Source organism: Phascolarctos cinereus, unplaced genomic scaffold, assembly GCF_003287225.1.
Source record: "Phascolarctos cinereus isolate Bilbo 61053 unplaced genomic scaffold, phaCin_HiC Scaffold_726;HRSCAF=1367, whole genome shotgun sequence".
NCBI classification, from domain to species: domain Eukaryota; kingdom Metazoa; phylum Chordata; class Mammalia; order Diprotodontia; family Phascolarctidae; genus Phascolarctos; species Phascolarctos cinereus.
The window spans coordinates 371311360-371338916 of record NW_027556098.1 but is presented as its reverse complement, the minus strand read 5'-3'; the positions used below and the strand labels follow the sequence as shown (position 1 = coordinate 371338916).

Below are 27557 nucleotides of genomic sequence, written 5' to 3'. Positions count from 1 at the left end.
CTCCAGCAATGTTCAATATTCACGGTTGCCACCAAAACCCATCCTGAGACCCTAAACAATCTCACCAGAAACTTTAAATCTGCAGCATGAACGGGCTTGAAATTCTAAACCCAGATGCCGTGCCCAGCTCTTAAAAAGTTGCATTTCATCATGCGATCGAAATGAGTATTTGGGACTGTCACTGTCTGTCTCACGTTTCTCGTTTACTTGTTTATGAGTAACCCTCTTGCAAAAGTTTGCAACATCCTCTAGGGTGAAACTACAACTCCCAGATCCCCCAGGGCTTCCCCAGCCCATTGGAAGATTGTCGAGAGAAGCTGTTTGAGGAGGAAAGGCGTCTCCGCCTTCTGCCCGACCAGCAAGTAGGTGATTGGCCGAAGCCTGAGGCTTTTGTGTCCCCGCCCTGTTCCACTCCACCCCCCACCCCCACCCCCCACCCCCGACCGGCGGCTGGATAGGTCCCTGTTGCGAGGCCGGATCCAGAGAAGCTAAAGGCAGTCGGGCTCGGGGATGTCGATGAGCTGCGGTAGCCAAGACGCTCTTCACTCTAGAATTCTAAGACCCCCCGGGGCCACGATAGAACCTGGGGCGCCCCTCGAGTAGCCACGGACCCTTTCCGTGCAGAACCGTGGGGTTGCGGACAGGTGCAGAGCCCCGCCTCGCCGGGAGCGTCTGTGACCCCAGGACCCGCTTGCGCGCTGCGCCCCCGCGGCCGTCTCCGCGGGTTCCGCAGGGAAGGTGCGCACCGGTTGGCACCATGATCGTTGCCGACGCGGAGAACTGCGCCGGAATCCAGGGCTATATCCCCTACGCCCAGTGTAGCGGCGCAGGGGCCACGGAGGTGAGTGTTCCCCGGACCCCTCCTTAGCCGTCCCCCCCCTTAGCCGTCCCCCCAAGTCCTAGAGGGGGCCCGGTCCTGTGGCCAGCCCTGTCCCGTTGGACAGGCTCGACGGCTGTCACAGCTTTGGGGTTGGAATTGGGATCGGGAGCTGGGAGCTGGGGGCAGACTGTAACCTGGCTCTGGGATTGCATCAACTGACCGCCGCTGCTTTCCTCCTCCTCTGCCGTCCTTCCCGGGGGAAGAGCTGCGGACGGCTTCTTAGGGACTGAGTGGGGGTTGGAGGAAGGAGCGGCTTCACGAGCTGGCCCGAGGCTTGTCCAGTAAGCGCAGTCTTCAAGCCTAGGCATGCCTGGGCTCGTCGGAGCCGATCTTGTCCGTTTCCTTCCCGGATTTCCACTGGGGAAAATTCGTCGGGGTCTTGGAGCTATGCCTTTGGGGAGGTGGTCGCAGAATCCTTCTCTCTTGGGGCGGAGGAGGAGGAAGCTTTCGGGGTACTAGGCGATGCTCCCGGGACCTGCCCCTCCGCACTACCCGCCGTCCTCGTTACTTTCCCTGCCTGGGGAGGGAAGACTTCGGACTTGGGGGGGGGGGTGGAAGAGCGGAAAAGAGTGAATGAGGACCCGGACCGCTAGGAGTGAGGTGCTACCTGGACTGGGGTGAACAAGTGACTTCAGTAACATGGTGGGAGCTCCTGGCAACGATTTAGGAGCTTGGTAAAGACTTATGTGCCTCCGGGCAAGAGGGGGCTCAGGAAGAGAACCACTAGTGGTAGGTTCGATAAGCCCAGCCACTTGTTGGCTGTTTTGATTTAGGGCCCTTCCTGAGCCTTCTTTGCTCAGCTGTGACTTGGAGCTAAATTCTTGTCCGACCCACCTTACTCACCTCGTTGTCATGAGGAAAGAGCTTTGTAAGCTGAAAAACGTTGTTGAAGTATGACCTATACAGGGGTCCCCTCCTCCAGGAAGCCTTCCTTGACTAACCTCATCTAATTCAGATCAGACCATTCTCCTGACCGAGTCTCCTTCCAGGACTCAGAAACATTGTTTGCATTTTGGAAAATTTGCCCTAGTGCCTCTCCCTGCCTGAAGTTTCAGTTCTGATTGTCTGAAGTCCTGTGGGGGTGGGGGTGGAGTTATGGGAGAAAGGTCCCTCCCGCCCCATTAAGCTAGGAACTCCTCGATTTGGGGCCGACTTCTTTATATATATCAGCACCAGAAATGCATGGAGGGTCCTGGAAAGGACCTCAGGGTTAATCCTCTGGATTTTACTGAGAGAAAAACCTGAGGCTGTAGGAGATTAAGTGACTTGCGTAAGGTCACGTAGATAGTAATAGATCTGAACCCCAGTCCTTCCAGAGACCTTCCTCTTTTTCCCTGTACCATCTTACTTTCCTAATAAGGGAGGACCCAGAATGACCTCACCGACCTCCTAGGGCTAGTGTGTTAACAGACCATACGGTTGCTTCCGGAGGTGAAAAAAAAGAAAGCTTCTGCCTTCTATCCTTCCCGATAGCACTCCCCCCTCCCACCTCCAGATGTGTCTGGTAGAGTAAGGAGAGCCCTCGGCTGTGGAAGGAGGAAGGCCGAGCTATCGGGAGGCCATGCCCCCTCACCTGATAGAATTATTCCCGGGTGGAAAACTTAGGAATCCCGGGGTCAGCAGCGGAAGATGTCTCTATGGCGACGGAGAAGTTAATGAGTATTCCTACTGTCTTGAAAGCTGGAAGAACAAGGAAGTCCATTCTCCTTTGCAGATCACGCTTTTTCAAGAGAACACTCGGCAGCTGTGGAGTCTGTTCAAGGGAACATTCCCAGACAGACCCTGAGCCCCAAATCCCCCAGACAGTCATTTCGGGGCTTCAACTACAAAATCGATCTGACGCTGATGCCACACCTATTATGTGCAGGGCCAAAGGAGGGGAACAGACACGTGATTTAGATCAGAGGTGTCAAACGTTCACCTGCGATGCTCCCCAGTGCAGCTCAAACCAGATTGAAATGTAATTGGGAAATATTTAACAAAACAAATAAAAACATGGGTAATATTACATTTTAAGACTGAGTCAATATTTGGCCTGCGGGCATCCCTTACGTGCCGAGTTTCAATTTGAGGTCTACACCACTGATTTAGATAAACAGGTCCTCACCCTCGAGGAACTCTCTGCAGGCTATTGGGGGACACAAGGAAGACACTACAAAAGAGTGCGAACAAAGGATTAATTTGGGCTCTTAGAAGGGAAAGGCATTTTTGATTGCAGGAATCTGAAGAGACCCTAGGGAGGCAGTAGAATGGGCAGTGGAGGTAAGATTAGAGCATACCACATACAGGGACTAAGGGGCCCCAAACCATAGCTAACCACCAATTAGGTGGGCTAATTTGGTTGGAGTACATAATTAGGAATAAACAGAACTAAGAGTAGAAAGATAAGTTGGCACTGAAGGGTGGTGAGCCTGGAATGGCAGGCCAAGCTTTTGGAATATTTCTTCATAGCCCACAGGAAACCATTAAAAGGTTTTAACCCAGGTAAGCAAGAGGCCCCTGACCCTTTGGTTACCGACTAACGAGCAGACTGCTTGGCTACTAGGTGCTGACTAAGTGGTATTTATAACCATTAGGGAGAAATGAACCTCCGTACTGGACTGGGGGAGGGGGCCTCTGAATTGTACTCTGCACATCACTTAACCTCTCAGTTCCCCAGGTAACTCTAAAACTAGGAGCCAATCAGTCAACAAGCGTTATCTCTAGCATTCGGTGCCAAGCCTATGCTAAGTGGAGAGATAACAAAGAAAATGCAAAAACCATTCCTGCCTACAAGGAGCTCCCATTCTCTAGGGGGAGGCAAATGTAAGAACACAAAAGACTTAATACTTGAAACGGTTGATGGGTAATCTTGGAGGGAAGGTACTAGCCCCTGGGGGAACTGAAGAAGGGAGGATCTAAAGTTATGGCTTAAAAGGTAAGGCAGGGAGGGCATTTGAGACTTGAGGGCCTTCCGGAGATGGGAGATGGAGCCTCAAGTGCAAGCATTGTAGAGTGCTTTATAAATTGCCTAACAATGGTTGATATTCATTAGTAGGAATAATTTTCCTCAAGGGGGAGGGAAAAAAAGACAGAGAAGAACATGGATTTCTGATTTTCTCTTGTTTTCTGTTGCATTTGACTTTTTTCCCAGGCAGACCCAGAACCTGCTGAGTAGAGCACAGTATGAGACCTGTGTCCTAGCCTTGGCTTGACACTAATGTACCGCGCAACTTTGATCAAGTCGTTTCCCTTTTCTGCACTCAGTTTTCTTATCAGTAAAGGTGGGGAGGAGGTTAAAAAGATGTCTTTTTTTTCTTTTTGGTTAGACAATTGGGGTTAAGTGACTTGCCCAGGGTCACAGAGCTAATAAGTGTCGAGTGTTTGGTCTGAGGCTGGATTTGAACTCAGGTCCTCCTGACAGCAGGGCCAGTGCTCTATCCACTGCACCACCTAGCTGCCCCAAAAAGATGTCTTCTGAAGACCCTTTTGTGCCCAAAATCCTAATGAGTGATTATTCTTCAATGAATGTATCTTGATTTAAATTTAGGGGGTTGAGCTGAAGGACTTGTAATAAATATAAATAAATATCCTGCTATCCCTGTCTAGCAGACATCAGGCCTACCTCCAGGTCTCCTACCATTACTTCTCTGGGGTTCTTGTAGCCTCCTGGGACCAGAGTCTGCAAGTGGCTGCCTGAACTGACTACAGTCTGTGATACCTGGAAGAGATCGACAGATCTTCTAATCCAACCCCATCGTTTTTTTTTTTCCTGAAGAGCAGGAAATTGTGACCTAAGAGAGATTAAGTCACTTGCCTAAAGTCATTCAAGGCTAGAATTAAAATCCAGGTTCTTAGGAGCCAAATCCTGTATTTTACCACTGAATCACAGCTGCCTTATATTTCTCTTTCCTGAAATACTTATCAAACATCAAGGGACAGTGCATGGTGCTGGGGGAGGGGTGGTATGTGTATCCCCTGTACCTCCACTATACTCCCTGAGAAGATACAGTGGGAAAAATGAATGGGAAAAGTATTAAGTACCTACATTCCAGGGAAAGAAGAAAAAAAGGAGACTTGAGATCATCTATTCCACCCTTTTCATTTTACAGAAAAAGAAACTGAAGTCCAGAGAGGTCTGTGGGCACACAGGTGATACTGCATAGACTGCAGTCTGAGTTTCATTTTCCTCCTTTGTAAAATGAGGCTGCCATTAGACAAAAGGCCCGGTTTCAGGTCCTGCCTCTGAGATGTCCAGGAAGGTTTTGGAGAGAGCCATTTTAGCTAAGCAAGACACTTTAATTCTCCCAATACCCCTAGCAACCAGTTCATAAGCATCGGTATCCCTGGAGGGAGTTTCCTCTAGTTGATGAAATCACAGGCCTGGTGAAATTGTATCATTAAGAAATGTCACCTGCCCTCTTAGACAGTCCAGTCCAGTAAAAGAATGGGACGTGTAAGGGCTAGGGACTGGAATTTTTTATCTTTTTGTCCCCAGCATAATGTCTGACTCTTAACAAATGTGTATCAAAGAATTTGGGAGTTAGAAGGACCCTTGGAGACCATCTAGTCCAGTCCATTGACATGAAAGCCGTAGGATACCCAACAATATCCAGCCTGTGGTTGAAGACCTCCAAGGGGGCAGAGACAGCCCGCCACCTCTGTAGGCAGCCTATTCCACTTTTTGTGGTTGGGTCTCTGTGACCCCCTTTGGAGTTTTCTTGGCAAAGATATTGGAGTGGTTTTCCGTTTCCTTCTCCAGTTCATTTTACATATAAGAAAATTGAGGCAAACAGGGTTAAGTTACTTTCCCAGGATCTTGCATCTATGAAGTACCTGAGGTCAGATTTGAATTCAAGTCCTTCTGACCCCAGGGCAGGCGTTCTATCCACTTTTGAGCAGCTATAATTGATAGAAATTGGTAGATTTTCTTTTTCTCAATATCAAGCCTAAATTGGTGTCTTTATAACTTCCTCTCATTGCTTCTGGCTTGCCTGTCTGAAGCTAAACAACAATTTGATCTCTCCTCTGAGTGACATGTCTTCAGATAATTCAGGACAGTTATTCTGTCCTGCCTATGTCTTCTCTTCTCCAGACTAACTAAGCTTAGTGTTACTTTGGGCTGGTCCTCATAGGGCATGGATTGAAGGCCCTTCTGGGGAGTATGACAGAGCCAGCTCCTAGCTCATTAAATTTTTAGTGTGAGCATTTACATGTTGAATCAGTAAGCACCACAGATCAAAGCTTGATTTGTTGATTGTCTGGACTTAAGAAAATGATGGAGGAAAACAAAATTCTTTTTTTGGAGAGCCAGTTGTTAAACATTTACCAGCATACCAAACTGCTTTTGGCCATCTGGTTGTTCTCCAGGTTATCCATGTCATTCTTCAAGCTTGATGCACAGAACTACACACGGTACTTTTTTTTTTTAAGGCAATTGGGGTTAAGTGACTTGCCCAGGGTCACAGAGCTAGTAAGTTTCTGAGGCCAGATTTCAACTTAGTTAGTCAATAAACATTTATTTGGCACCTGCTATATGCCAGGCACTGTGCTAAGCAGTGGAGATACAAATAAAGTTTTGTTTTGTTTTGTTTTTTGAAAGGTCTATTAAAATTCCTAGATCTTTTTTCAGGGGGAAAAAAAACAACAGCAAGCTATCTAACTATTCCTCTACCATCATATATGTAAAGTTGTTTGTTTGGTTTGGTTTTTTGTGGGTTTTTTTTTAACCCGACTTCAAGGCTTTACATTCATTCCTTTTGAATTTGGTCTTAAAAGATCCAACCTATGAAGGTCCTCTTGGATCTTGACTCTGGTTTTTCCTCTCAGCTTTGTGTCAGTTGCAAATTCGATGACCTTACCCCAAGGAGGCAAGCAAGGCCCCCTCCCCCCACCACCATTGACATTGACCCCTGTTACCAATAGTAACCCCTGTTGGTTTCTTTTTCAGTCTATCCATCTAATCATTTTTGGAATTATATTATTGTCAGATCCAGACCAGCATGAGACAAATTATCAACAGCTTTGCTAAAACGGAGGCAGACTATGTCTGTAGTTTTCCCTTCGTCTGCTAATTTAGCAGGTGTGCCAGGAAGAGGATTTGAGGTCACTCTGGTATGACCCGTTCTTCATAAAGCCATATTGGCTTCCCTTTGCAGGTGTTCACCCACCATCTCTTTAATCTATTCGTGATTTTCCAGGAATAGAAGTCAAGCTCACTGGCTGAGAATTTGCAGACTGTAGTTTGGAAGTAGGTACAACAGATGCTTTCCCCCATTTGTGACTCTTCTCCTGTTTAGTGTGATCTTTCAAATATCACTGACTCGGCGAATCCCCATTGGCCGATTCTTTGAGACCCAAGGCTGTAGTTCATCTGGGCCAGGGGACTTGACTTTGTGAAGGGCCAAGTCCTCTCTTATTATCTCCTTACCTGACTATCGAATTCCCTGTTCTTTCCTTTCCAATGTAAAGGTCATTTGCCTTTTTGCAGAGAACAGGGAAAAAAATGAGAATTAAGCAATTCTAGCTTCTCTTATCACTTTGTTTCCTCCAATCTAAGCAAAGCTCCTATTCTCTCTTTGATAGTCCTTTTTCTCCTAATATAGCTTAAAAAAACCAATACACCTTTTTTCTTGTTTTCTGAAACAAGAAATTCTGAACTTCAGTCTTTCTGAAGCACTTTTCTTTCCTGGCCTTGATTCCATCCATCTTCTGTGCATTTTTTTTTTAATTTATGTAAGTTGGTAGCTGTTCAGCCCCATAGGTTTGCTCTGACAAATCCCATGATTCTTCCTCATTAGAGTTGTTGCCCTTTTCCATCTTTAGAATTTCATTCGTATCTCATAACTTCCCCTGAAACTCCATAGGATCTTACCTGTCTTTTCTGAACCCTTTGAAATCTTTTTCCCCAAATCTAAGATGCATGTCAGACAATTATGGAGTGATCACAGACTTCCTCCTACCTCAAGGCTTCTATCATCACCATACGAGCAACTAGATTTCGGGAATCAGATTCCGAATAAAATGCCCCCTTGTTGGATTCTCCACCTTTTGAAAGATGAGATTAACATGAAGGCAAGTTAAGAAATTATTAGCTGCTCTACTTTTTGGAGAGAGAGAGAGAGAAAGAGGAGGAAGAGACAGGAATATGGATCAGATATAGGGGCATCAAGAGATAGAGGAGGGAGGAGACAAAAAAAAGACAGCAAGCCCTCTAGCAGATGTCTGGATAATTGAATCCTGTATCATGATGCCTCTATGCTAGGCCTGTGATTTGTTTCTCAAACTCATCTATTGCCTCTTTCTGTCCAGGTGGTCTGTAGTCAGAGATGTGCTGGTGTCAGCTTTAGCTTGAATCATTACATATCAGGTGCTTTAACAAATTAGATCTGGGTGGATTATTTTGTTGATAGTCTAGAATTTAAAAAGTCTTAATAATGCAGTGTAATTTGGAAGCAGAAGTCCATAATTTACACACACTTACACTCCTCCAGAAAACTGGATTGTTAAACATTTACCAATACAAACCTCAGTTACTCTATAAATTTTACCTGAGCTCAGCAAGGAGTATACTAGGCCGCCAGACATCAGGGAATGATGTTATCACCCGAGCAGAGACTTGGTAACTCCAATCAGAATAATAATGATAACAATATTGGCAGTCATCTGTTTTAACAATTCTGCAAACCTAAACAACACATCAAGAAAGTGTCACATCTGTAGTGTTTTACAGGTGGGGAACCTTCTGGTTTTACCCATAATCCTTTTGGGGGGGGTTTGAGGCAATCAAGGTTAAATGACTTGCTAGGGTCACATGACTAGTGTCTGTATTGAGATTTGAACCCAGGTCTTCTTGTCTCCAAGACCAGTGCTTTATCTACTGCACCACTTAGCTGCCCCACCATAATCCATTCTTCAAAGAAGGGAGGGAATAGCCGAATCTTCCAATGCTTTGTCTTCATTATATTTATCATTTCATACTGCCTAGTAAGTACACATTCAGGTACCACAGCTTTTGTTTTTGTTGTTCAGTCATTTCAGTTGTGTCCAACTCTTCGTGACCCCATTTGGGCTTTTCTTGGCAAAGATACTGGAGCGCTTTACCATTTCTCTCCAGCTCATTTTACAAATGAGAAAACTGAGGCAAACAGGGTTGTGACTTGCCCAGGATCACACAGTGTCTGAGGCCACACACTTTATGCAGATCTTCCTGATTCCAGGCCTGGCACTGTGATCCACTGTGCCACCTAGCTACCCACAACTTTGTTAGCTGCTCCCAGATGGATGAGCATCTACTTTGTTTCCACTTCTTTGCTATTACAAAAACTTGCTGTAATGGTTACTGTCCACAGAAGCTTTATTGGTATCATCCGTCGTCTTGGGGTTTATGCTTTAGCAGGGTGCTGTCTGGATCATGCTATAAGGACAGCTTAATCAACGTTCTTGGAATCATTCCAGATTGCTTTCCAGAATGGTTGGGCCAGTTTCCCAACTATGCATTAGTGTAGCTTTTTCATCCACAGCCACTCCAGAGTGGACGATTCCTATCTTTTATCATTTTTGCTGATTTGCAGGGTGTAAGGTGAAATATCAGAGTTCCAACAAACAATTATTTTTAAGCATTTACTGTGTGCTAGGCATTAGAAATACATAGATATAAGTATACTGCCTTCAAGGAATTTGTCTTGTAGGAGGGAGACAATATGTATCCATAGAGAAAAGGTAAATGGTTGGTGGGGAGAAACAAACAGCTAGGCGGCATGAACCCAAGAAGTCTGTGCTTGAGCTGAGCTCCAAAAGGAGCCAGAGAAAGAAATCTCCGAGAGGAACAGGAGAAGAAATCTGACTGGAGCAGATCGAGGGAGACTTTTCGAGGTGCCATCGAAGTAGATTTGTCTCGAGTTCTGGTTGGAATGTTTTGGGAAGAATGTTAACAAATTGGATTATTACGGAGGGATGCCCATGATGAAGAGGGGAGCTGAAAGCCATACTGTCTGAAGATAGGTTGAAGAAACTAGGGCTGTTAAGCCTGAAAAAGGGAAGACTTAAGAGGGGAATGATTTGTTTCAGTTGTATCCGACTCTTCCTGTGACCCCATTTGGGGTTTTCTTGGCAAAGATACTAGAGTGGCTTGCCATTTCCTTCTCTGGCTCATTTGCCAGATGAGGAAACTAAGGCAAATAGGGTTAAGAGACTTGCCCAGGGTCTCACAGCTAGTAAATGTCTGAGGCCAGATTTGAACTCCGGTCTTTTTGACTCCAGGGCTGGCACTCTATCCACTGTGCCACCTAGCTGTCAATTCTCTTCTATATCCCTTCATTCTCCTAGCCAGCCAGGTTTTCAGATGTCTCGTGAAAATTTATCGCAGAGGCCCTAGGGATACCTTAACTAGGGGAGAGCATCTGGTACTTTGGCTTTATAGACAGACCTTTGCCTGACTGGGAGTGTGGGGTGTGGGAAGCCAGGGCCAAGAAAAGGTGGAGGAGTCATGGACAGAGGTCCATGGAGCAGAGGTCAGGGATAAAAAGGGAAAACTAACTCTTTTCCTAACATGACTGGAGTAGCAGTAGAAGACCTGTTTCCGGAAGGCTCATCCTATGCCCCTCTTCCCCTGCCTGCCCTTGAATTTGCCCCAGAGTGAGCATGGTATAGTGGAAGAGCACAGTCTTGGGACAGAGGACCTAGGTTGGAATCCTGACTGTGTTACTTAACTACCTGTGCAACCTGGGGCAGGTTTCGGGACCTCACTTTCCTACTCTGTAAAACGAGGGGGTTAGATTAAATGCCTTCTAGTTCCAAATTTTATTTTATTTTATCAAAAGAAGCAGCCCTAGGGGAAGTAACCTGGACTACAGACTTGGGGGAGAGGGTGGAGATTGCATAGTGGGAGATGGAGCAGTGCTATGGTAATGGAGAAAGGAACAAACATTAAGCACCTACTGTATGCCAGGCACTATGCACTAGTGTGCACACAACTGTTATCTCTTTTGACCCTAAGAAGTGATCCTAAAGAGAATGAGACAGGAAGTCCTGGGTTCCAATCCCGAGTAGGCCACTCTGGAATTTACCATCTGTGTACCATCGTACAAGATGCTCCATTCCCAGACTCCCAGGCATTTTCAGTGACTGCCCCGCATGCCTGAAATGCTCTCTGCCTCCTGGCCTTCCTGGCTTCCTTCAGTTCCCAGCTAAAATCCCACCTTCTACAAGAAGCCTTTCCTGATCTGCTGTAATGTTGGTGCCTTCCCTCCTTTACCTCCAATTTCTCGTGTATGTATTTTGCCTGTATTGTTTTCCTGTTGTTTCCCCCATTAGATGGTGAGCCTTGAGAGCAAGGACTGTCTTTTTCCTTTCTTTGTATCCCCAGCCTGGCACACAGTAGGCACATCATAAATGCTTGTTGACTGACAGACTTCTCGGAACCTCAGTTTCTTCATCTATAAATACTGCATCCCAATATTCGCACCCCAACAGGCTGTTGTAAAGAAAACTCTTTGTAGTTATTAGGAAGAGGGAGGAGCTTGGGTCTCTACCTTGCCAAGGAAGCTAATGGGGGAAGGGGTGGAGGTGGAGTTGCAGGAAGTCTAGGAAGCCTTGAAGAAACTCAGGCCCCCTAATAGCTTATCTCCTACCCTGGGATCTTGCAGCTGGGTGATCTCAGTGCAAGCTGACCCTGCAGGCTACAGAAGATAAGGGGCGGAGGGAGGAGATTGGAGACACTTGCCAGGTGAGCTGTCTTCCCCAGGGCTTGAGAGATTCCTGAGGCCAGTTTGACCTGTCTCCTCATCCTTCTCCTGGGAACCTTCCTGGCTCAGTTCCCCAGCTGGCTACGGCTGGTTCCACCCCCTTGAGAGCTGTTTCCATCTGTCCTCTGCTTGGGAGGGATGAGGAAGGGGATTTGCCTAGTCAGCAGCTGCTTATCTTCCAGACTGAGTTGTTTATTTTGGAGGAGGGGCAGGGAGGGAGATTAGGTCTCTGAGGCCTGAGGAGGTGAGGGAGGCTGAAGCTCAAACTGGCACCTGCAGGGGAGTCCCCGAATGGCAGGTGCTAGCTAAGGCTCTGAGAGATCCCCTGCCCAAAGCCCATCTTTTTGTGATGAAGAAAACTTGAGGTTCCCCCAAAGGGGAAGTGACTGATCCAAGGCCACACCCCCCAAATTGAGCAGCTAAACTAGTGTTCCAGTGTTCTGCCTGGGGCTGGAGTGGGGCTGGAGTCTTTGTCCCCATGGGGACTGGGGAGCCACTCTCTAAATCCCAAGGGACTTAGAGCTGGAAGTGAAGGGGGGAGGGGCCAGGCCTTTATTCCTCTCCCATTTTTCAAAAAATGAGATTTTTTTTTTTGGTGGAAGATGCTAAAGAATGCTATACCTTTCTTTCCACTCTCACCTTCCTTTCTTTTCTATGTAGTATTTTCTTGTTGCCTCTGCCTGCTAGACTGTAAACTCCTTGGGGTCTGTTTTTACATCACTCTTGTCTTTGTATTCCCTGGGCTGCTTAATGGGGTGTTTGTCTCTTGATTTGAATTTGGTCTGGTCCATTTTCCTCCCTGGGCCTTCCTCTCTAAAATGAGAGAGTTATTTAGCATTGGAGAATCTTGTCAAACCCAAAGGAAAAGGGGACCACTAAAGTGGACAGGATGATAAAACCATTTGCCGACATTATCTACGTTGTATCGTATATTTATTTGGTTAAATATTTCCCAACTACACTTTAACCTGGTTTGGGCCCCAAGGTGCAGGCCATGTGTTTGGACACCATTGGTGTTGCCAACCTAAGGTCTCTGCCAACTCTGAGTCCCAAGGATTTCTTCCAAATGCAGGCGTGTATCCTAGGCCAAAGGAGGGAGCCAGGCCCTCCCATCCCCGAGCCTCTGACCCCCATTCATGGGAATATTTTTTTCCCTTAGGAGCAGAAGATAGTCCCTACTCGGAGACTCCCCCGGGGTCCCAGTGCCTTCATCCCAGTGGAAGAGGTAAGCAAAGGAGTGTTTGGCTGACTGGGGTTGGGGGGAGAAAGGGGGAGAGGGACATCCCAATCCAAGCAGCTACTTAGGGAAGGCTGGAGAAACTTGAGAAAGGTGCAATGCAGGAGGTGCATGCTAGGTGGTACAGTGGATAGAGCACTGGCCCTGAAGTCAGGAGGACCTGAGTTCAAATCTAGCCTCAGACACATAACTCTTACTAGCTGTGTGACCCTGGGCAAGTCATTTAACCCCATTGCCTAACCCAAAAAAAAAAAAGAAAGAAAGAAAGGATGCAGGAGAAGAGCTTTTAAATAATTAAGGGCCTATAAACATAGTTTAACAAGCTAGGCTTAGTAAGTAAAACATTTCTCTGTAATATGAATCACTGCCCTAGCTTGCTTGTGTTAGGAGTCTGGATTTTTAAATATTAGGTTTCCTTGAATCAGCCCTGGCCCTGATTAGGGGCAGGATATTAAAGACTGGGGAGTCCTACTGTATCTCTTGCTTCTCTGTCTGGGGCCCAGGAATTCAGTTCAAGGGTTAGTGACTTCCAGTATCTCTCACTTACCAAGTACTCGGATGGGTTCTTAGTGTAGCAAGCAGCCTGAGAATCCTGTTCTTCCAGGGGGCTCTGGGCAGTTCTGACATATTTCCTTCCTCATCTCATCTAGGCCAGGTCCCAGAGGATCCTTAGGGGCTGGGAAGAATTAGACACCAGGAAGTGATGAGGTTTAGAGGGGTGTGTCAGACCCTAACTAGCCACAGTGGCTGGAGAGGAATTCTGTGCTGGACAAGTGTAGAAGTTAAATTGAAGGGAGGAAGATGAGAGGGTGGCAAACATCCATTCCTCATTTTACTTGATAGGGTATCCTGGAAAGTGACTCAGATTGAATGTTGCCAATCAGATCTCTTTCTCCCTAAGCCTCATTGCTATGTTGCCATTAATGAGCGCCTCTTTTAGTTTAAGGTCAATGCCTAATTGCTCTTAATGTTTTTGCCTTGTTTCCTATTTTTTTTGGGGGGGGGCATCCAGTTCTGTCAACTTGTTAATGATCCATAGCATAGTCACCTCATTTTATCAAGTGAAACACTCTTCAGGAATATGAATGACCATCCCCTAATTGACCAGTATTACATCTGGGTTATTAATGGTGGCATTTTCTTCTTTTTTCTTTGTTCTATTACTTTTTATTATTATTATCAATTTATTTTGATTTATCAACAATCACTTCCATATGCTTTTGAGTTTAAATTTTCTCTCCCTTCCTCCCCACCACCCTCCCCAAGATGGTGCACAGTCTGATATAGGCTATACATTTACATTCCTATTAAACATATTTTCACCTTAGTGATGTTGTAAGTAAGAATTCAAACCAATAGGAGGAACCAGTGGTGGCATTTTCTGACGTCAGCCCTGGCCCTAGGCCTGGCTCTGGTTTGGAGGGGTGGGGGTCCAGAGAGGGCTCAGCATGTAACCCCTCCATATCGTTGGCAGGTCCTGCACCAGGGGCCAGAGGCCATTGAGCATCAGCTGGGTCTGGAGGTTTTGGCCTCTGGACGGCCAGACAATGTCATGCTGGTGATGGGCCTGCACCCCGACTACCTCAACAGCTTCTGGAAGATGCAGGGCCTGCTGTTGCTAGTGGACGGACCCCTGCCCTGCCCCTGGAGGCACTACATTGCCATCATGGTGAGCCCTTGTGTGGTCTTTGGGGTGGGAAGAAGTGACAAGAAGTAGCCCGGGGGACTGGGTTCTAGTCCCCAGCCACTAAACTCACTGTAGACTTGGGCTTCCCTAATTCTGTTTCCTCATCCGTAATATGGGCATAATACTTGTACTTCCTAATTTACAAGGGTGGGAGCTATTACTCTCTGTTTTCTGGTACGTTGTGTGAGAGAATGAGTAAATGAATTAAAAAGCATAGATGGAAAAGCCCACAAGTCCCAAGGTGCAGTAGCAGGGGGGTAGCATGGACCAGAGTGCCTCGGGGTGGTTTGGCAGGTAAAGCCCAAAGGACTGGTGGTTCTAGTAGGATTGTTGACAGTCGGTGTGGTGTGAACAGCCTACTCTGGGGGCTGGGGGGAGTGGGGCGGAGAAGAATAACCTCAAGGTTCTTGATGAGCTTGTAGGGTCTGAATGGGCCAGGAGTTCTGGCTCTTCTCCTGTGAGGTTGGGAATGGGAGAGGGCCGGGATTGATGTCAAGCCAGGGCGGGGAAAGAGGACGGGGGCATTGGGAGAAAGGTCAGGGGGAAAGGGCCCCAGAGCTGGGGTAGGGTTGTTATTCCTACCCTAGCTGCTCCCTGGGCAGGTGGTGAGGTGTGGAGAGGAATTCATGAAAGTAAGTTGTCTGCAGAAATACAAAAGTGAGACAGTCCCTGCCCGCCAAGAGTTTCCATTCTAACTTTTTGTTGTTCAATCATGTCTACTCTTCATGACCCATGTGAGGTTTTTCTTGGGAAAGATACTGGAGTGGTTTGCCCTTTCTTTCTCTAGCTCATTTTACAGAAGAGGAAACTGAGGCAAACAGGGTTAAATGACTTGCCCGGGGTCACCTCACTGCTAAGTGTCTGAGCCTGGATTTGAACTCAGGTTTTCCTGACTCCAGGCCTGGCACACTCTCCACCGAACCATATAGCTGCCACAATTCTAATGGAAGAGATAATACGTATAGAGGGTGGTGGCCAGAGAAAGTATTTTGGTGTAGGCAATCCACAGAATTGTGACAGGAGCTTAAGGGTGTTGATGACTATATTCTTTCCAGAATTTATGGCATATAATACTGATTTCAAATACCTGGTGTGGAGCACATGGTGTACATGGTATACGTGGGCAGATAGCAAGAAGTTGACTAAGAGGTATTTATTAAGCACCTGCCATGTGCTTGGTACCATGCCAACTCCTAGGGATATAAAGACAGGAGAAAAACAAGCAGCATCTTCTCTCCAGGAGTTCACAATCTGAGAGAGAAACCATAGACCAGCAGTTAGGTGCAAACACGATAAATTGGGGGGTGGTTCAGAGGGAAGGCAGAATGAGGTGGGATTCCAAGGCAGCCTCTGGAAGGGGGAAGTAGAGAGTCAAAGTGAAGGCTCTGGACACCGAGGACCAGTCTGACCTTTGATCTACCCCTCCCGGTCCCTTTGGACCATTCTAGTCTGGTTCTACTGACCCGAGCCGTGTCTGTCCAGTGGGTACCCTGCATCAGCCTCCTCATTCATCCTACCCTGATTACAAAACCCACCGGAATGGCCAAACAAGAGGGAGAAGCCTGGGAGGCCCCAGCCTCTCCCTGTTCCCTCACCTCTGTCCTGTTTCCCTGCCATCCTCCTTCAGGCCTCCGCTCGGCATCAATGCTCCTACCTGATCAGCTTCCACATGGCTGAGTTCCTGCAGGTGGGCGGAGACCCTGAGTGGCTCCTCGGTATCCACCGGGTCCCCCAGAAACTCCGAAACCTCAACGAGATCAACAAGTTGCTGGCCCATCGACCTTGGCTCGTCACCAAGGAGCACATTGAGGTAAGGGGGGGACCTCATAATAATAACTATAATAGCTAACATTTATGCAGAGATTTAAGATAGGTAAAGTGCTTTACATGTGTTCTCTCCCATTTGAGCCTCGAAACAATTTTCTGAGGGAGGTACTACTTTTATCCCCTTTTTACAGATGAGGAAACTGAGGCTGGGAGGTGAAGTGACTTTCCCAGATTCACACAGCTTAGGAAGCTTCTGAGGCGGGATTGATTTGAACTCTGGTCCTTCCTATCTCCCAGTCTAACACTCTTTTCACCGGGCCCCTTAGCTGCCCCATGTAAAATAAGAGTTGGACCAGATGATATCTAAGGTTATTTCCATCATTGCTTCTAACATTCTGCATTCTGAGATCTCTTCAAGTTCTGATAGTTTCTGTTCTAAGGTCCCTAATAGACTTATTCCATGGTGGATACCCTGTGCAGGATGAATTGACAGATTAGGTGGGAGGAAACTATGTCAAGGAATGGGGGAGAAAAAGACAAGACAAGGATGTGGTCGATGCCAGGTAGGTTGGGGCCCCAGCTAGAGGGAGTGTCGTTGTTGCCTTTTGTTAATTTGCACAAAAGGTCACCTACCCTTTGTCTTCCATCTTTCTGGGTCCTTGGCCTCAGACCCCAGTGGGTAATATGCAGAGTTGAGCTAAGGGAACAAATCAGCTCGTAGATTTGTGAAGAGACCATGTTCTAGACAGATGTAATAAGCGGGGAATTTGGGGGATTATCTTCCAGGCTCTTCTGACCACTGGCGAGCACAGCTGGTCCCTGGCCGAGCTCATCCAGGCAGTAGTCTTGCTCACCCACTATCACTCCCTGGCATCTTTCGTCTTTGGCTGTGGCATCCTCCCTGAGGGGGATCCAGAGGCCAACCCTGCCCTCCAGGTTACCTCACCATCCAGTGGGCAGAGCAGTCCTCCCAACGGAGATTCCCTTGGCAGTTCTGGGGTAAGTAACAAGATCGGGGACCTGGGGTAGACCTGGCCTTGGGGCCTGGGACCAGAGGGAGGGGAGGCATGTGAGCCCAGCCTGGGTTGGGAAGCTTTTGCTGGGACTACTTTTAAGTCTCTCCCCCCACGCAGGGCTTTGATGCTGTTCGGGAAGTTGAGGCCTTGATGGAGCGCATGAAGATCCTGCAGGAATGCCAGCTGCAAGAAGAGGCAGCCTCCCAAGAGGAGATGGAGAGCCGCTTCGAGCTGGAGAAGTCTGAGAGCCTGCTGGTAGCTCCCACAAGTAAAGCCATTGGGGTGTGGGAGGGGCTGCTCCGTGGGAGGAGATTAATTCATCCCCAAAATATAGATTGATAGGTATGGAAATAATACATTTCAAAGGGTCCTTTACATCTGGAAATAGTAGTAAGTGGTTTTGTCTGTGGATGGTATAACAGCGTCTACTGGTACTCTCTTGGTCAAAATGGACATGTTTCCCACCCTCCGCAAGTAGCCTTTCCTTCCCAGCATCTCATAAGGAATCCTTGTTAGAGCCAGGGAAGCAAATTATAGTTAGAGGAAGGGGACAAGTATGTTGGACAACTTCAAGCAAGGACTTGTGTTTTCAGTAGGGTGGAGAGGGTTTCAGCCTCTAGGCCTTGCCTTTGCGTTCTATAGTGTAGTAGGAGGGACAGACCGAGGGAGGGAGGAGGGGGCAGGGTGAGATCAGACATGTAAAGCAACATCAATTCAAATGAGAACAAAGTTATCTTCACATGTGTCCATGTAGTGAAGATTAGTGCCTTCCTCTGTAAGGACTTGCCCTTCACTCGTGCCAGTTACAGCATTTCCCACCACCACCACCAATGCCATAGTAAGCCTCATGGATTTGCAGCTGTGGTGAAAAAACTCCACTGGGGAGTTTCTCCAAGCTTGGCACAGCAGCCATTCTGAGGTGCACACAGTCTCTCGACCCTGATTTGAGGCCCTTTCCAGATTGATAAAGGAGGACATAGCTGAGAAAAATAAGATTAAAGAGTGTGGAAATCAGTGGAGGGAGAGAGCCTTCCTGGCCGGTGGGATCAAAGAAAGACACCTTGGTGGAGGGGACCAACATTTTGTGCTGGATCTGGGGTAGGTGGGGGTGTTGATAGCAATGCCTGTGGTTACTTTTCATCATGACTCCCAACCTTCGTCTCACTACATAGCAGGAGGGCTGGGACCAGGTGTGCCTACGCTACCTCTCCTCTTACCCTCCTCTGGTTTGGTCCACAGGTGACATCCTAGAACTTACTCCATCCCCTGATGTCCTGTGCTTTGTGGAAGATCCCACTTTTGGGTATGAGGACTTTACTCGGCGAGGCAGCCAGGCGCCTCCAACCTTCCGAGCCCAGGTATCTCTCCCTCGCTTAACTTGGAGAGGTCCCTCCAAATTCATTGGGATTAGTGGGATTAGAACCCTGGAGACAATGGTCACTGGAGGTTGGTGAGGAGGCCCCAAGAAGGCTGATAGGAATGGAAGAAGTTCAGCTCTAGCGTGGGGTAATCTCCTCCCACCCCGTAGTTCCCTTCGAGTCAGAATTCCTTTTAACTAGATAAAAATTTACTTTGGGGGAGTGGGCGTTGGGAGCTGAGAAGAATTGCGGCTGGGCTGCTCCTGGTCCGCCCTCTGCAGTGCCCACCAGGCCCTCCTTCATCCTCCTCCCCTCTGCTCCTCAGGACTACACCTGGGAAGACCATGGCTACTCCCTGATCCAGCGACTCTACCCAGAGGGAGGACAGCTACTGGATGAGAAGTTCCAGGTGGTGTACACCCTCACCTACAACACCATTGCCATGCACAGCGGTGTGGACACCTCTATGCTCCGCAGGGCCGTCTGGAACTATATCCACTGTGTCTTTGGCATCAGGTGAGAAGCAGCCACCAGCCCCTGACCCAAGCACATCCACAAGGCCTTGTGGATCGTTTACTACTTAAGTGGTGTCCCGAGTGGGAGGGAAGGTCTGCTCCAAAAGAGGGGGTAGACACGTACCCTGCCCACAGGGAGGCTTCGGTGCAGTGAGCCATCCCCTAAACCTCCTAAATTATTTGCCTGGAACCTGTTTATCCCCTTTCAGGAGAGAGAATGCCAGACCCCTCTGGTTCTATTCCTACCTTTCCTTCCCGGGTCTTGGAAGGGTCTCATTCCATCTCTTCTAGTACAGGGCATCAGCTGCCCTCCCTCCGCTCCTCCCGTTTCCACTAAACAGGCCTGGAGTCATTTCTTCCATCTCCTTGGAGGATTCTCTAACACAGTGAGACTTTAATAGAAATGGAGTTTGACATCTCAGCTCCAGTGGGTTCAGGCTACACCCAGTGGTCTGGGAGCCCTCCTCCTTGGTGACTGCTTAGGAAGGTTGGAAGAATGGACTTCTCACCTCACTCACCTTCCCTGGGGTGAGGAGGAAGGCAGCAGGCTCCTGACCCAGGTTCTTGGGTACTTCTTTTGTGGATATCTTGAACGTGTGTTGAGTTGGGGAGGAGGGCTCATTGTGGGAGAGGCTGCTCTGGGAGCAGATGATTGATGACATTTGACATCTTTAGATATGATGACTATGATTATGGGGAGGTGAACCAGCTCTTGGAGAGGAGCCTCAAGGTCTATATCAAAACCGTCGCCTGTTATCCAGAGAAGACAACCAAGAGGATGTACAATCATTTTTGGAGGCATTTCCGGCATTCTGAGAAGGTAAGGAGCGTTCCTGCTGGAGGTGGTACTCATCGGGAGCAGGGCACTTGAGGGAAAGCAGGGAGCCTTGGAGTTAGCTTTTCTGGCATAGGCAAGGATGGGTGGTAGTTTGTGGAATGAAATATCAGGAGGGGGGCAGCTAGGTGGCGCAGTGGATAGAGCACCAGCCGTGGAGTCAGGAGGACCTGAGTTCAAATCCTGCCTCAGACACATAACACTTACTAGCTGTGTGACCCTGGGCAAGTCACTTAACCCCCATTGCCCAACCAAAAAGACCAAAAAAAAAAAAGATTGGGAGGCCCTGAGGCTAGTGTCCCAGCTCCACTACTGACTTAGTATGCGACCAGCCTTTCTGTGCCTCTGTTCCCTCGTCTTTTAAATGAAAGACTGGACCAGATGATCTCTTAAGTTTTTTTCGGAGTTCTGACATTCTCTGTTCTAAGCTCCTTTGCACCACTAAAAATATAGTCTAAGGTCCCTGCTAGCCCTAGCCTTCTGTTTTCTAAGGAAGGCCCTCCCAACTCTGACCTTTTTTTTTTTTTAAATAATGTTTTATTTTTTTCCCAATTATGTGTAAAGATAATTTTTTTAACATTTTTTTAATTTTGAGTTCCAAATACTCTCTCCTTTCCCCCCTGCCCACTCCCTAAGACAAGAAGCAGTTTGATATAAGTTATACATGTGCAATCATGCAAAACGTTTCCATATTAGTCATGTTGTGAAAGAAGATATAGACAAAAAAGGTAAAAAATAGTCCGCTGACTCCATCAGTTCTTATTCTGGAGGTGGATAGCATTTTTCTTTCTTTCATTTTTGTTTCATAATTTCTTTTTAATTTTCAACATTCATTTCCATAAGATTTTTGAGTTATAAATTTTCTCCCCCTCCCATGTATATTCCCCCTGCCCAAGACAGGTACAATCTGGTATAGGCTCTACATAGACATTCATGTTAAGCATATTTTCCCATCAGTCATGATGTAAAAAACAATTCGAACTAATGGGGAGAACCACGAGAATGAAGTTATAAAGCAAAACAAGAAAGGAAAAGGAGAGCAGATAGTATGTTTCCATCTGCATTCAAACTCCATCATTCTTTCTGTGGGTGTGGATCAGCTCTGGCTTTCTTTCAGAGAGTCTGTCCAGTCTGAATATCTTACAGGTCTGGAAGTGGGAAAGGGGGAGGCATCCCAGAAACAAAAGAAGGGAATGAGGCTGAGATGCCTCTGCTTAACAGGGGTTGAGCTTTTGAGACGTGGAGTTTCTAGGACATCCTTGGTCATGTTCATTGACTTCGGGGATGAGATAGGGTGGGGGGAGGTAAGACCAGTGATGAGTGAGTCCTTGAAAAATGGGAAGGTGAAAATGTGTCAACTTTACCAACAGGGTCCTCTCTGTACCCCTCCTTCCCTCCTCCAGGTCCATGTGAATCTGCTACTGCTAGAGGCTCGGATGCAAGCAGCCCTCCTCTACGCCCTCCGTGCCATCACTCGCTACATGACCTGATGGTGGGCATCATGACCCTCCCAGCTCCGGACTGGACACTACTTTTGCTGGGAGGGCCGGCTTCCTTTCTAACCTACTGACTATTGGTCTCTGCCCATATCACATTCCCTCTCTGTCCCACTGGCTGCAATCTGGTCTTGTCTGTGAAACCTTGGAAATCAAGTGCCTCTGGGCCCCCCACTCTTCTCCATCCCTTTCCTCCACCCCAGTGGAACCAAAAGGACCTCTCTGTCTGCTCTGGGCTCCCAGCCCTGCTGCTGGGAGCTGAAGTGGGAGACAGGGACCATCTAGGCCATGCTCTCATCCTTTCTTCCCTCCCTCCGCCTTGGAAACACATGACCTCCTCCATCACCAAGGTCAAGGAGAAGAAGTCACTACAAGGAGGACTGTTCTAAGCTCCAGCTTCCTAAGAGAGACCACCCCCCACTTTCACCCTGCCTCTCTTACCTGCCACAGGAAGGTGTGTACTGGATTCAGTGGACTAGGGCTCCTGGATGGAGAGGAAACATCACAACCTGGGGTAGCACCAACACTAAATTGGGCTGACACTCCATGGCGCTGGGGGAGCGGGGGCATGCCAGGGCCCCTGCCCCCAAAGCCTATTCTTCTAGCCCTGTTACCCTAAGGAGCCTGGGAAGTCAGAGGGATTATATGTGGATCCCTGGATCTGTTTTCGTGATTGCCCTTCACCCTGCCTTGTTTCCCTTCCCCCACTGCTGGCAGTGGGGATCCCCAGAAGAGATCAAGGCAGGAGGGGGATAGGAAGAAGATTGATGGGGAAATTTGCTTATTTGAGAGGAGGAAGGGAGTAGATGCTCTTTCCTTTCTTTCCTTGAGACCTGAATGGGAAGGGATGTGAAGAAAGTCTCCTTCAGGATTGGCTTCATCCATCCCTACTTGACCCGTGCCTCAGGAAACTGGACTTTGAATAGGATATGTTCTGCCCAGAGCAGCCAGGCTCTGCCAAAATTAGCACCTTGACCTCCTGCCTCCCTCTTCCCTCCCCTGCCCCCCCCCTTCCTTCCCTTGTTGTGTTTACTGAAAGGATGGTTTTGGGGAACAGAGTTGACAGCACAGTAAAAGTGTTGGGTTGGGGAAATCTGAGTTCCCTGGCCCCACTTTGCCACTGGTTAGCTGTGTAACTTTAGGCTTAGGCCACGACCCTCCCTGAGTATTAGTTTCCTCACCTACTAAATGGGAACCCTTTTGGTTCCAGAATTTATAATCGATCTATACTGCTTCCAAATAGAAGCAAGCCCAGAGGTCCTTAAGACCCTAAATTCTCCCTTCCTTAGCCAAGAAGGAGGGGAACCTGTATGGATCCCCTGAGACCCATGTCCCCACCCTGCTCCACACCCCTGTGCCCCGGGGTCCAGGCACCCTCAGAAGGGCCAGAGCCATTCTACATTGCACTTTCTCTGATATGAAAACTGTGAATTGCCTGCCATCTTTCCCCATCCTTGTGCTCTGCCTCTTACTGCTGGATGCTTGGGAGGTGTCAGAAGTTGCTATCGTTCATAAATAAAGCTGCTGTTCCTGCTCCACTCCCTCTGCATCCCTCCCCCCATCCCATCGGCAGGACCCCTCATCCATGCTGAGGGTCTTGCTAGGGGGAAGGAAATGAGCGGGGGACGGTGGGGAGCTGTGGGCCGGATGTGCCACTCTCACCGTGCAGGTCATGGTGAAATAAATGGCTGGTATGTGGAGGCTGGGCAGGGCTGTAGACCGCCTGGCTCCAAACCAGGACCCCAAAGATGTGTACTGTCCCTATGAATTTCACAAAGGGAAAAAGCTGGGGAGGAAAACAGTGTTTCAATGCAGAAATGTTTGTTACTTTGCTACATACTCCATATTGACAAATAAAACATTCACTGGGGTTGTTTTTCTTTTCATTTGGTTTGGTTTTTAATTAAATCATCTTGTTTTCTGTCTTTGGGGGGGGGCGGTGTTTCCTTCCACTAAGCTCTGAGATTATTCTCTGTGGAATCTGGGCTGGGTACCATGTGGCATGAACCCACTGCAAGACTCCCATCTCTGCTCCGTTCCTGAGAGATGAGACATGGGCAGTAAATATCCAGGCCCCTTGCCAAATTCCTCTTGGTGGTGGGCCTGGCATCATTGAAAGGATGAGGCAAACTTCTACTTCAGGGCACAATTAAGGGGAGTCGTGGAGAGATTGGCTGGGCCAGGGGGCAGGCAGTGAGCCATGTGCCTTCCCTGTCTGCTTCTCCTCCATTCTCAGAGAATCAGCATCCTCTCTTGAGCCATCCCAGTCCCTTCCACCTTGGGTCCCATGTTTCTCTCCTTCTGGAACATCTTGATGCCAGGAATGATGCCACCTGAAGCTGTCAGAGCTTCCTTGTTCCTCACGCACCCGCCCCCCCCCCATGGGGCCTCTGGGAGACAGAACAACAGGTTTATGAAACAGGAGAGATCTAGTGTGGGATATGACCTCCAACATTCACTCAGTCCCTTTCCTGAACCTCTATGTAACTGTAATAGCTTCCTCCCTGTATGGTGGTTGTGAGGATTGTAGGAAATGTTCAAAAAACGCTATAGCCACCTAAAAAACATTTAAACAACAATAATCCCAGTACCTAGAACTGTACCTGGCATATAATAGGTGCTTAACAAATGCTTGTCCATTGGTGGGTGGCCAGGTGTCACCATAGATACAGCACTGGGCTTAGAACTAGGAAGACTCATCTTCCTGAGTTCAAATCTGGTCTCAGACACTTATTAGCTATGTGACCCTGGACAAGTCACTTAACCCTGTTTGCTTCCGTTTCCTCATCTGTAAGATGAGCTGGAGAAGGAAATGGCAAACCACTCTATTATTTCTGCCAAGAAAACCTCAAATGGGGTCATGAAGAGTCAGACACAACTGAGAAGATGTACAGTGGATGAGACTAGGCTGATGCTCAGGAGGTGGGGTAGGTAACACCTCCCAGTGGTGCAGTTGACAAGAAGTCCATCCTTAAATCTATGTGACTCATCCTTCCCCACACCCTCCACAGGTGGCCTTTTTGGATGTTTTTTGACATTACTTGGGTTGTCCTATAACAATCAGACTGTCCATCTGCCATTCCTCATTCTCACATGCCCACTTTTGATCACCCATTTCCCTGAAAAATATATTTTTCATCATTTCTTGCTTTCAAATCAACATTGGCAATGTTTTTATAACCACTAATGGAGATGTACCTCTTTTGCAGAAGTTGGAGGGAAATGAGTGTGGAACATTACACATATTTTCAGACTTTTTCAAAGTATTGGTAAATTTTGCTGATTAGTTCTCTCTTCTACTTTTTCCTTTCTCTTAAAATATTCTTTATTAGGCTAGCTCTACTGGAGTGGGGAGTGGGAAAACACTGGAAAACATTTTGGCAACAAAAAGATATTAATGAAAATTTATTTTTAAAATTGTACTTGAATTGTCATAAATCAGTGTTATGTCTGGGTAATTATGAACAATAATTCAGTGTATGATAATGCTTCAGTTCTGGTCCAGTTGATTGGTTTGAGTTCACCAGAATTTTTTGAGGTCTGCTTCTCTCAGTCCACGAGAGGTAGTGAGCTTCCCATGTATAATTCTAGCCACCGGGTCATCATGTGTTAGGTACATATTAGGTGCTAAATGTTTGCACCCTAAAGGGCTTTGCACATGTTAACTCATTTGTTCCTCAATATTATGTCTGGGCAATTGTGTGTGATTGCTTTCCAGGTCCAGTATAGTTGATTGGTTGATTCACCAGGATCTTTTGAGGTCTGTATTCATATTGTGGATGAGACTTCACTTACTATGAAATAGATGCTGATTCTTTTTTTAGCACCCATTTTACAAATGAGGAAACAGGTTAAGGCATGTCCAGAGTCACACAACTATTAAGAGGCTGGTCATCCTGACTTCTAAGACCTGCCTTAGAAAAGAAAATAGTGTTGGAGGAGCTGTGGAAAGGCAGGCACACTCAGGCACTATGGGCAGAGCTGTAAATTGGCCCAGCCATTCTGGGAACACAATTTAGAGTTATCAAGATAAGTAACTAAATCTTTCTCACCCTTTGATCCAGCAATCCCATTACAGGAGCATAACCTGAAGAAGGTCAAAAACAAAGAAACATTCAACGGGTTGCAAAATAGTCATAGAAGCACTTTTTGTGGTAGCAAAGAAAGAATAGACTGGATGTCCATTGTTTGGATAATGGCTAAACAAACTGTAGAATATAAATGTAATAGAATATTATTGCATAGTAGGAAATGAAGAACATGAAAGATTCAGAGAAATCTCAGAAGATGTATGTTAACTGATGCAGAACGAAATAAGCAGAACTAGAATTTACATCAGTTGACCAGCATTTTGTGTTAAATACTTAGGGCTAACAGTACAAAGGAAAACAAATAGAGCTCTACCCTCCAGGAATTTAAATTCCATCAGATGAAGTTTCCCATAAATATATATTATACTTAGATCACAAGGTTAAATGAGATAAGTGAAGGTTGACCTTGGAGAGTCTGGCAGACCATTTCAAGTTCTGCGTGGGAGGAAAGAAGGTACTGGTTGTACTGACTATGTAACCCTGGAAAAGTCACCTTTACCCCCTTTTCCTGCCCTGGGCAACTCTCTCAGAGAAAGCTGAACTACATTGGTACAGGGAGTCCCCTTATCTGGGAACTACCAATAACACTAAAATCACTGGTCTAGTCCCTAGCCCTAAATGAGAGCTTGGAGATCAACAGTGGGTGTGGCTGTTTTGCTAACAGGTAAAATAGAAAAATGTTATTTCTCCTCCAGGTGAAAACTGTAAAAAAAAATCACCACAGTGCACTTTGGATTACATGGACAACTTTTGTAAAGTCTACAGACTCCTATTTAATCTAATTACAGATTTTGAGTAAGAGGAATTGAATTCAATTGGACAAACATTTATTTAGTCTGATCATGTCACTCTCCTGCTCCACTAACTCCAATGGCCCCCTATTACCTCTAATTAAATTATATTATATTATTACCTATACATTTTATTATATTTTATTAATATATAACATTTTATATTATATTACCTGTAACATAAATTTTTCTATTTGGCATTTAAATCTCTTCATTTCCTATCTTTCTAATCTTTGTATACATTACTGTCTTCTATACACTCTATGATGTAACTAATGGAATATGGCCCAAGCTGAGACCTTTGCCCCTTACCCCAAAAAGAATTTGGGTCCCATTTGTCTAAGAGATTCATTCTCCTTGAATTCTCCCACTAGATCAAGGAGGTCTCTGGCACTCCCCTGAGGCTACAGTCCCAGCAACTGGCCTTTTGTTATCTCCTATGGCCCATTCTCCACCTCCCAGTCACTCCCATCAAGATGCTTCCTAGATCCCTCCCACATCCTACTGTGTATGAGATCCCTCTTGTCTCCATTAAGTTGCTCAGATTCTTACAATCTAACCAATAGCTCGCTAATGTTCAGACTCCTTAAGAGTCTGCCCAATATGATGGATGTTCTAATGAACCTTGTCTTTGGCTGAGAGAAGGCTTGGGTCAAATTCTTTCAGGTAGGACCCGAGTGTCGTGATCTTGGGGTCCCAGTACCCCTAAACCTCTAGACCTCATCATAACCATACTGACCTAATTGCTGTCCTTACATAGAATGCTCCCTTTTCTTTCTCCACACCTTTGCCTTTGTAATAACTGTCTTCTCTGCCTGTGATGTGTACAAAACACTGTCCAGCTGCTGGAAATGCAAAATGTAGTTGAGACAGTGATTCTGGCACTCTAAGGTTTTCTGTCAACTCAAGTGTTGACTCTTCAAAGCTCAATCAGTCGATAAGCATTTATTGAGTGCCTGCTATGGACCAGGCACTGTGCTAAGTGCTGGAGATGGGGGGGGGGGGAAGGCACCTCCCCACTCAAAAAAAAAAAAGTTCACAGTCATCTATACACATCAGTCCCATTCCTGGGTTCCATCTCCACCACCCAAGTCACCAGGGCCTCTTCCCTCCTTGAAATTATTATATTTACTTTGTATATAGTTGCACACGTGGGTGTT

The 27557-nt window shown here is 46.9% G+C and overlaps 1 protein-coding gene across 1 annotated transcript; it reads left to right on the top strand.

Moving 5' to 3' along the window:
* The first annotated feature begins 430 nt into the window (after nt 1-430).
* SESN2 (sestrin 2) lies at nt 431-23401 on the top strand. Its single transcript, XM_020983304.2, has 10 exons — nt 431-841; nt 12764-12829; nt 14316-14510; nt 16156-16338; nt 17082-17294; nt 17429-17579; nt 18551-18669; nt 18995-19185; nt 19860-20004; nt 21423-23401. The coding sequence occupies exons 1-10, from the start codon at nt 758-760 to the stop codon at nt 21507-21509; spliced, it is 1434 nt and encodes a 477-aa protein (XP_020838963.1). The 5' UTR covers nt 431-757; the 3' UTR covers nt 21510-23401.
* The last annotated feature ends 4156 nt before the right edge of the window (nt 23402-27557 follow it).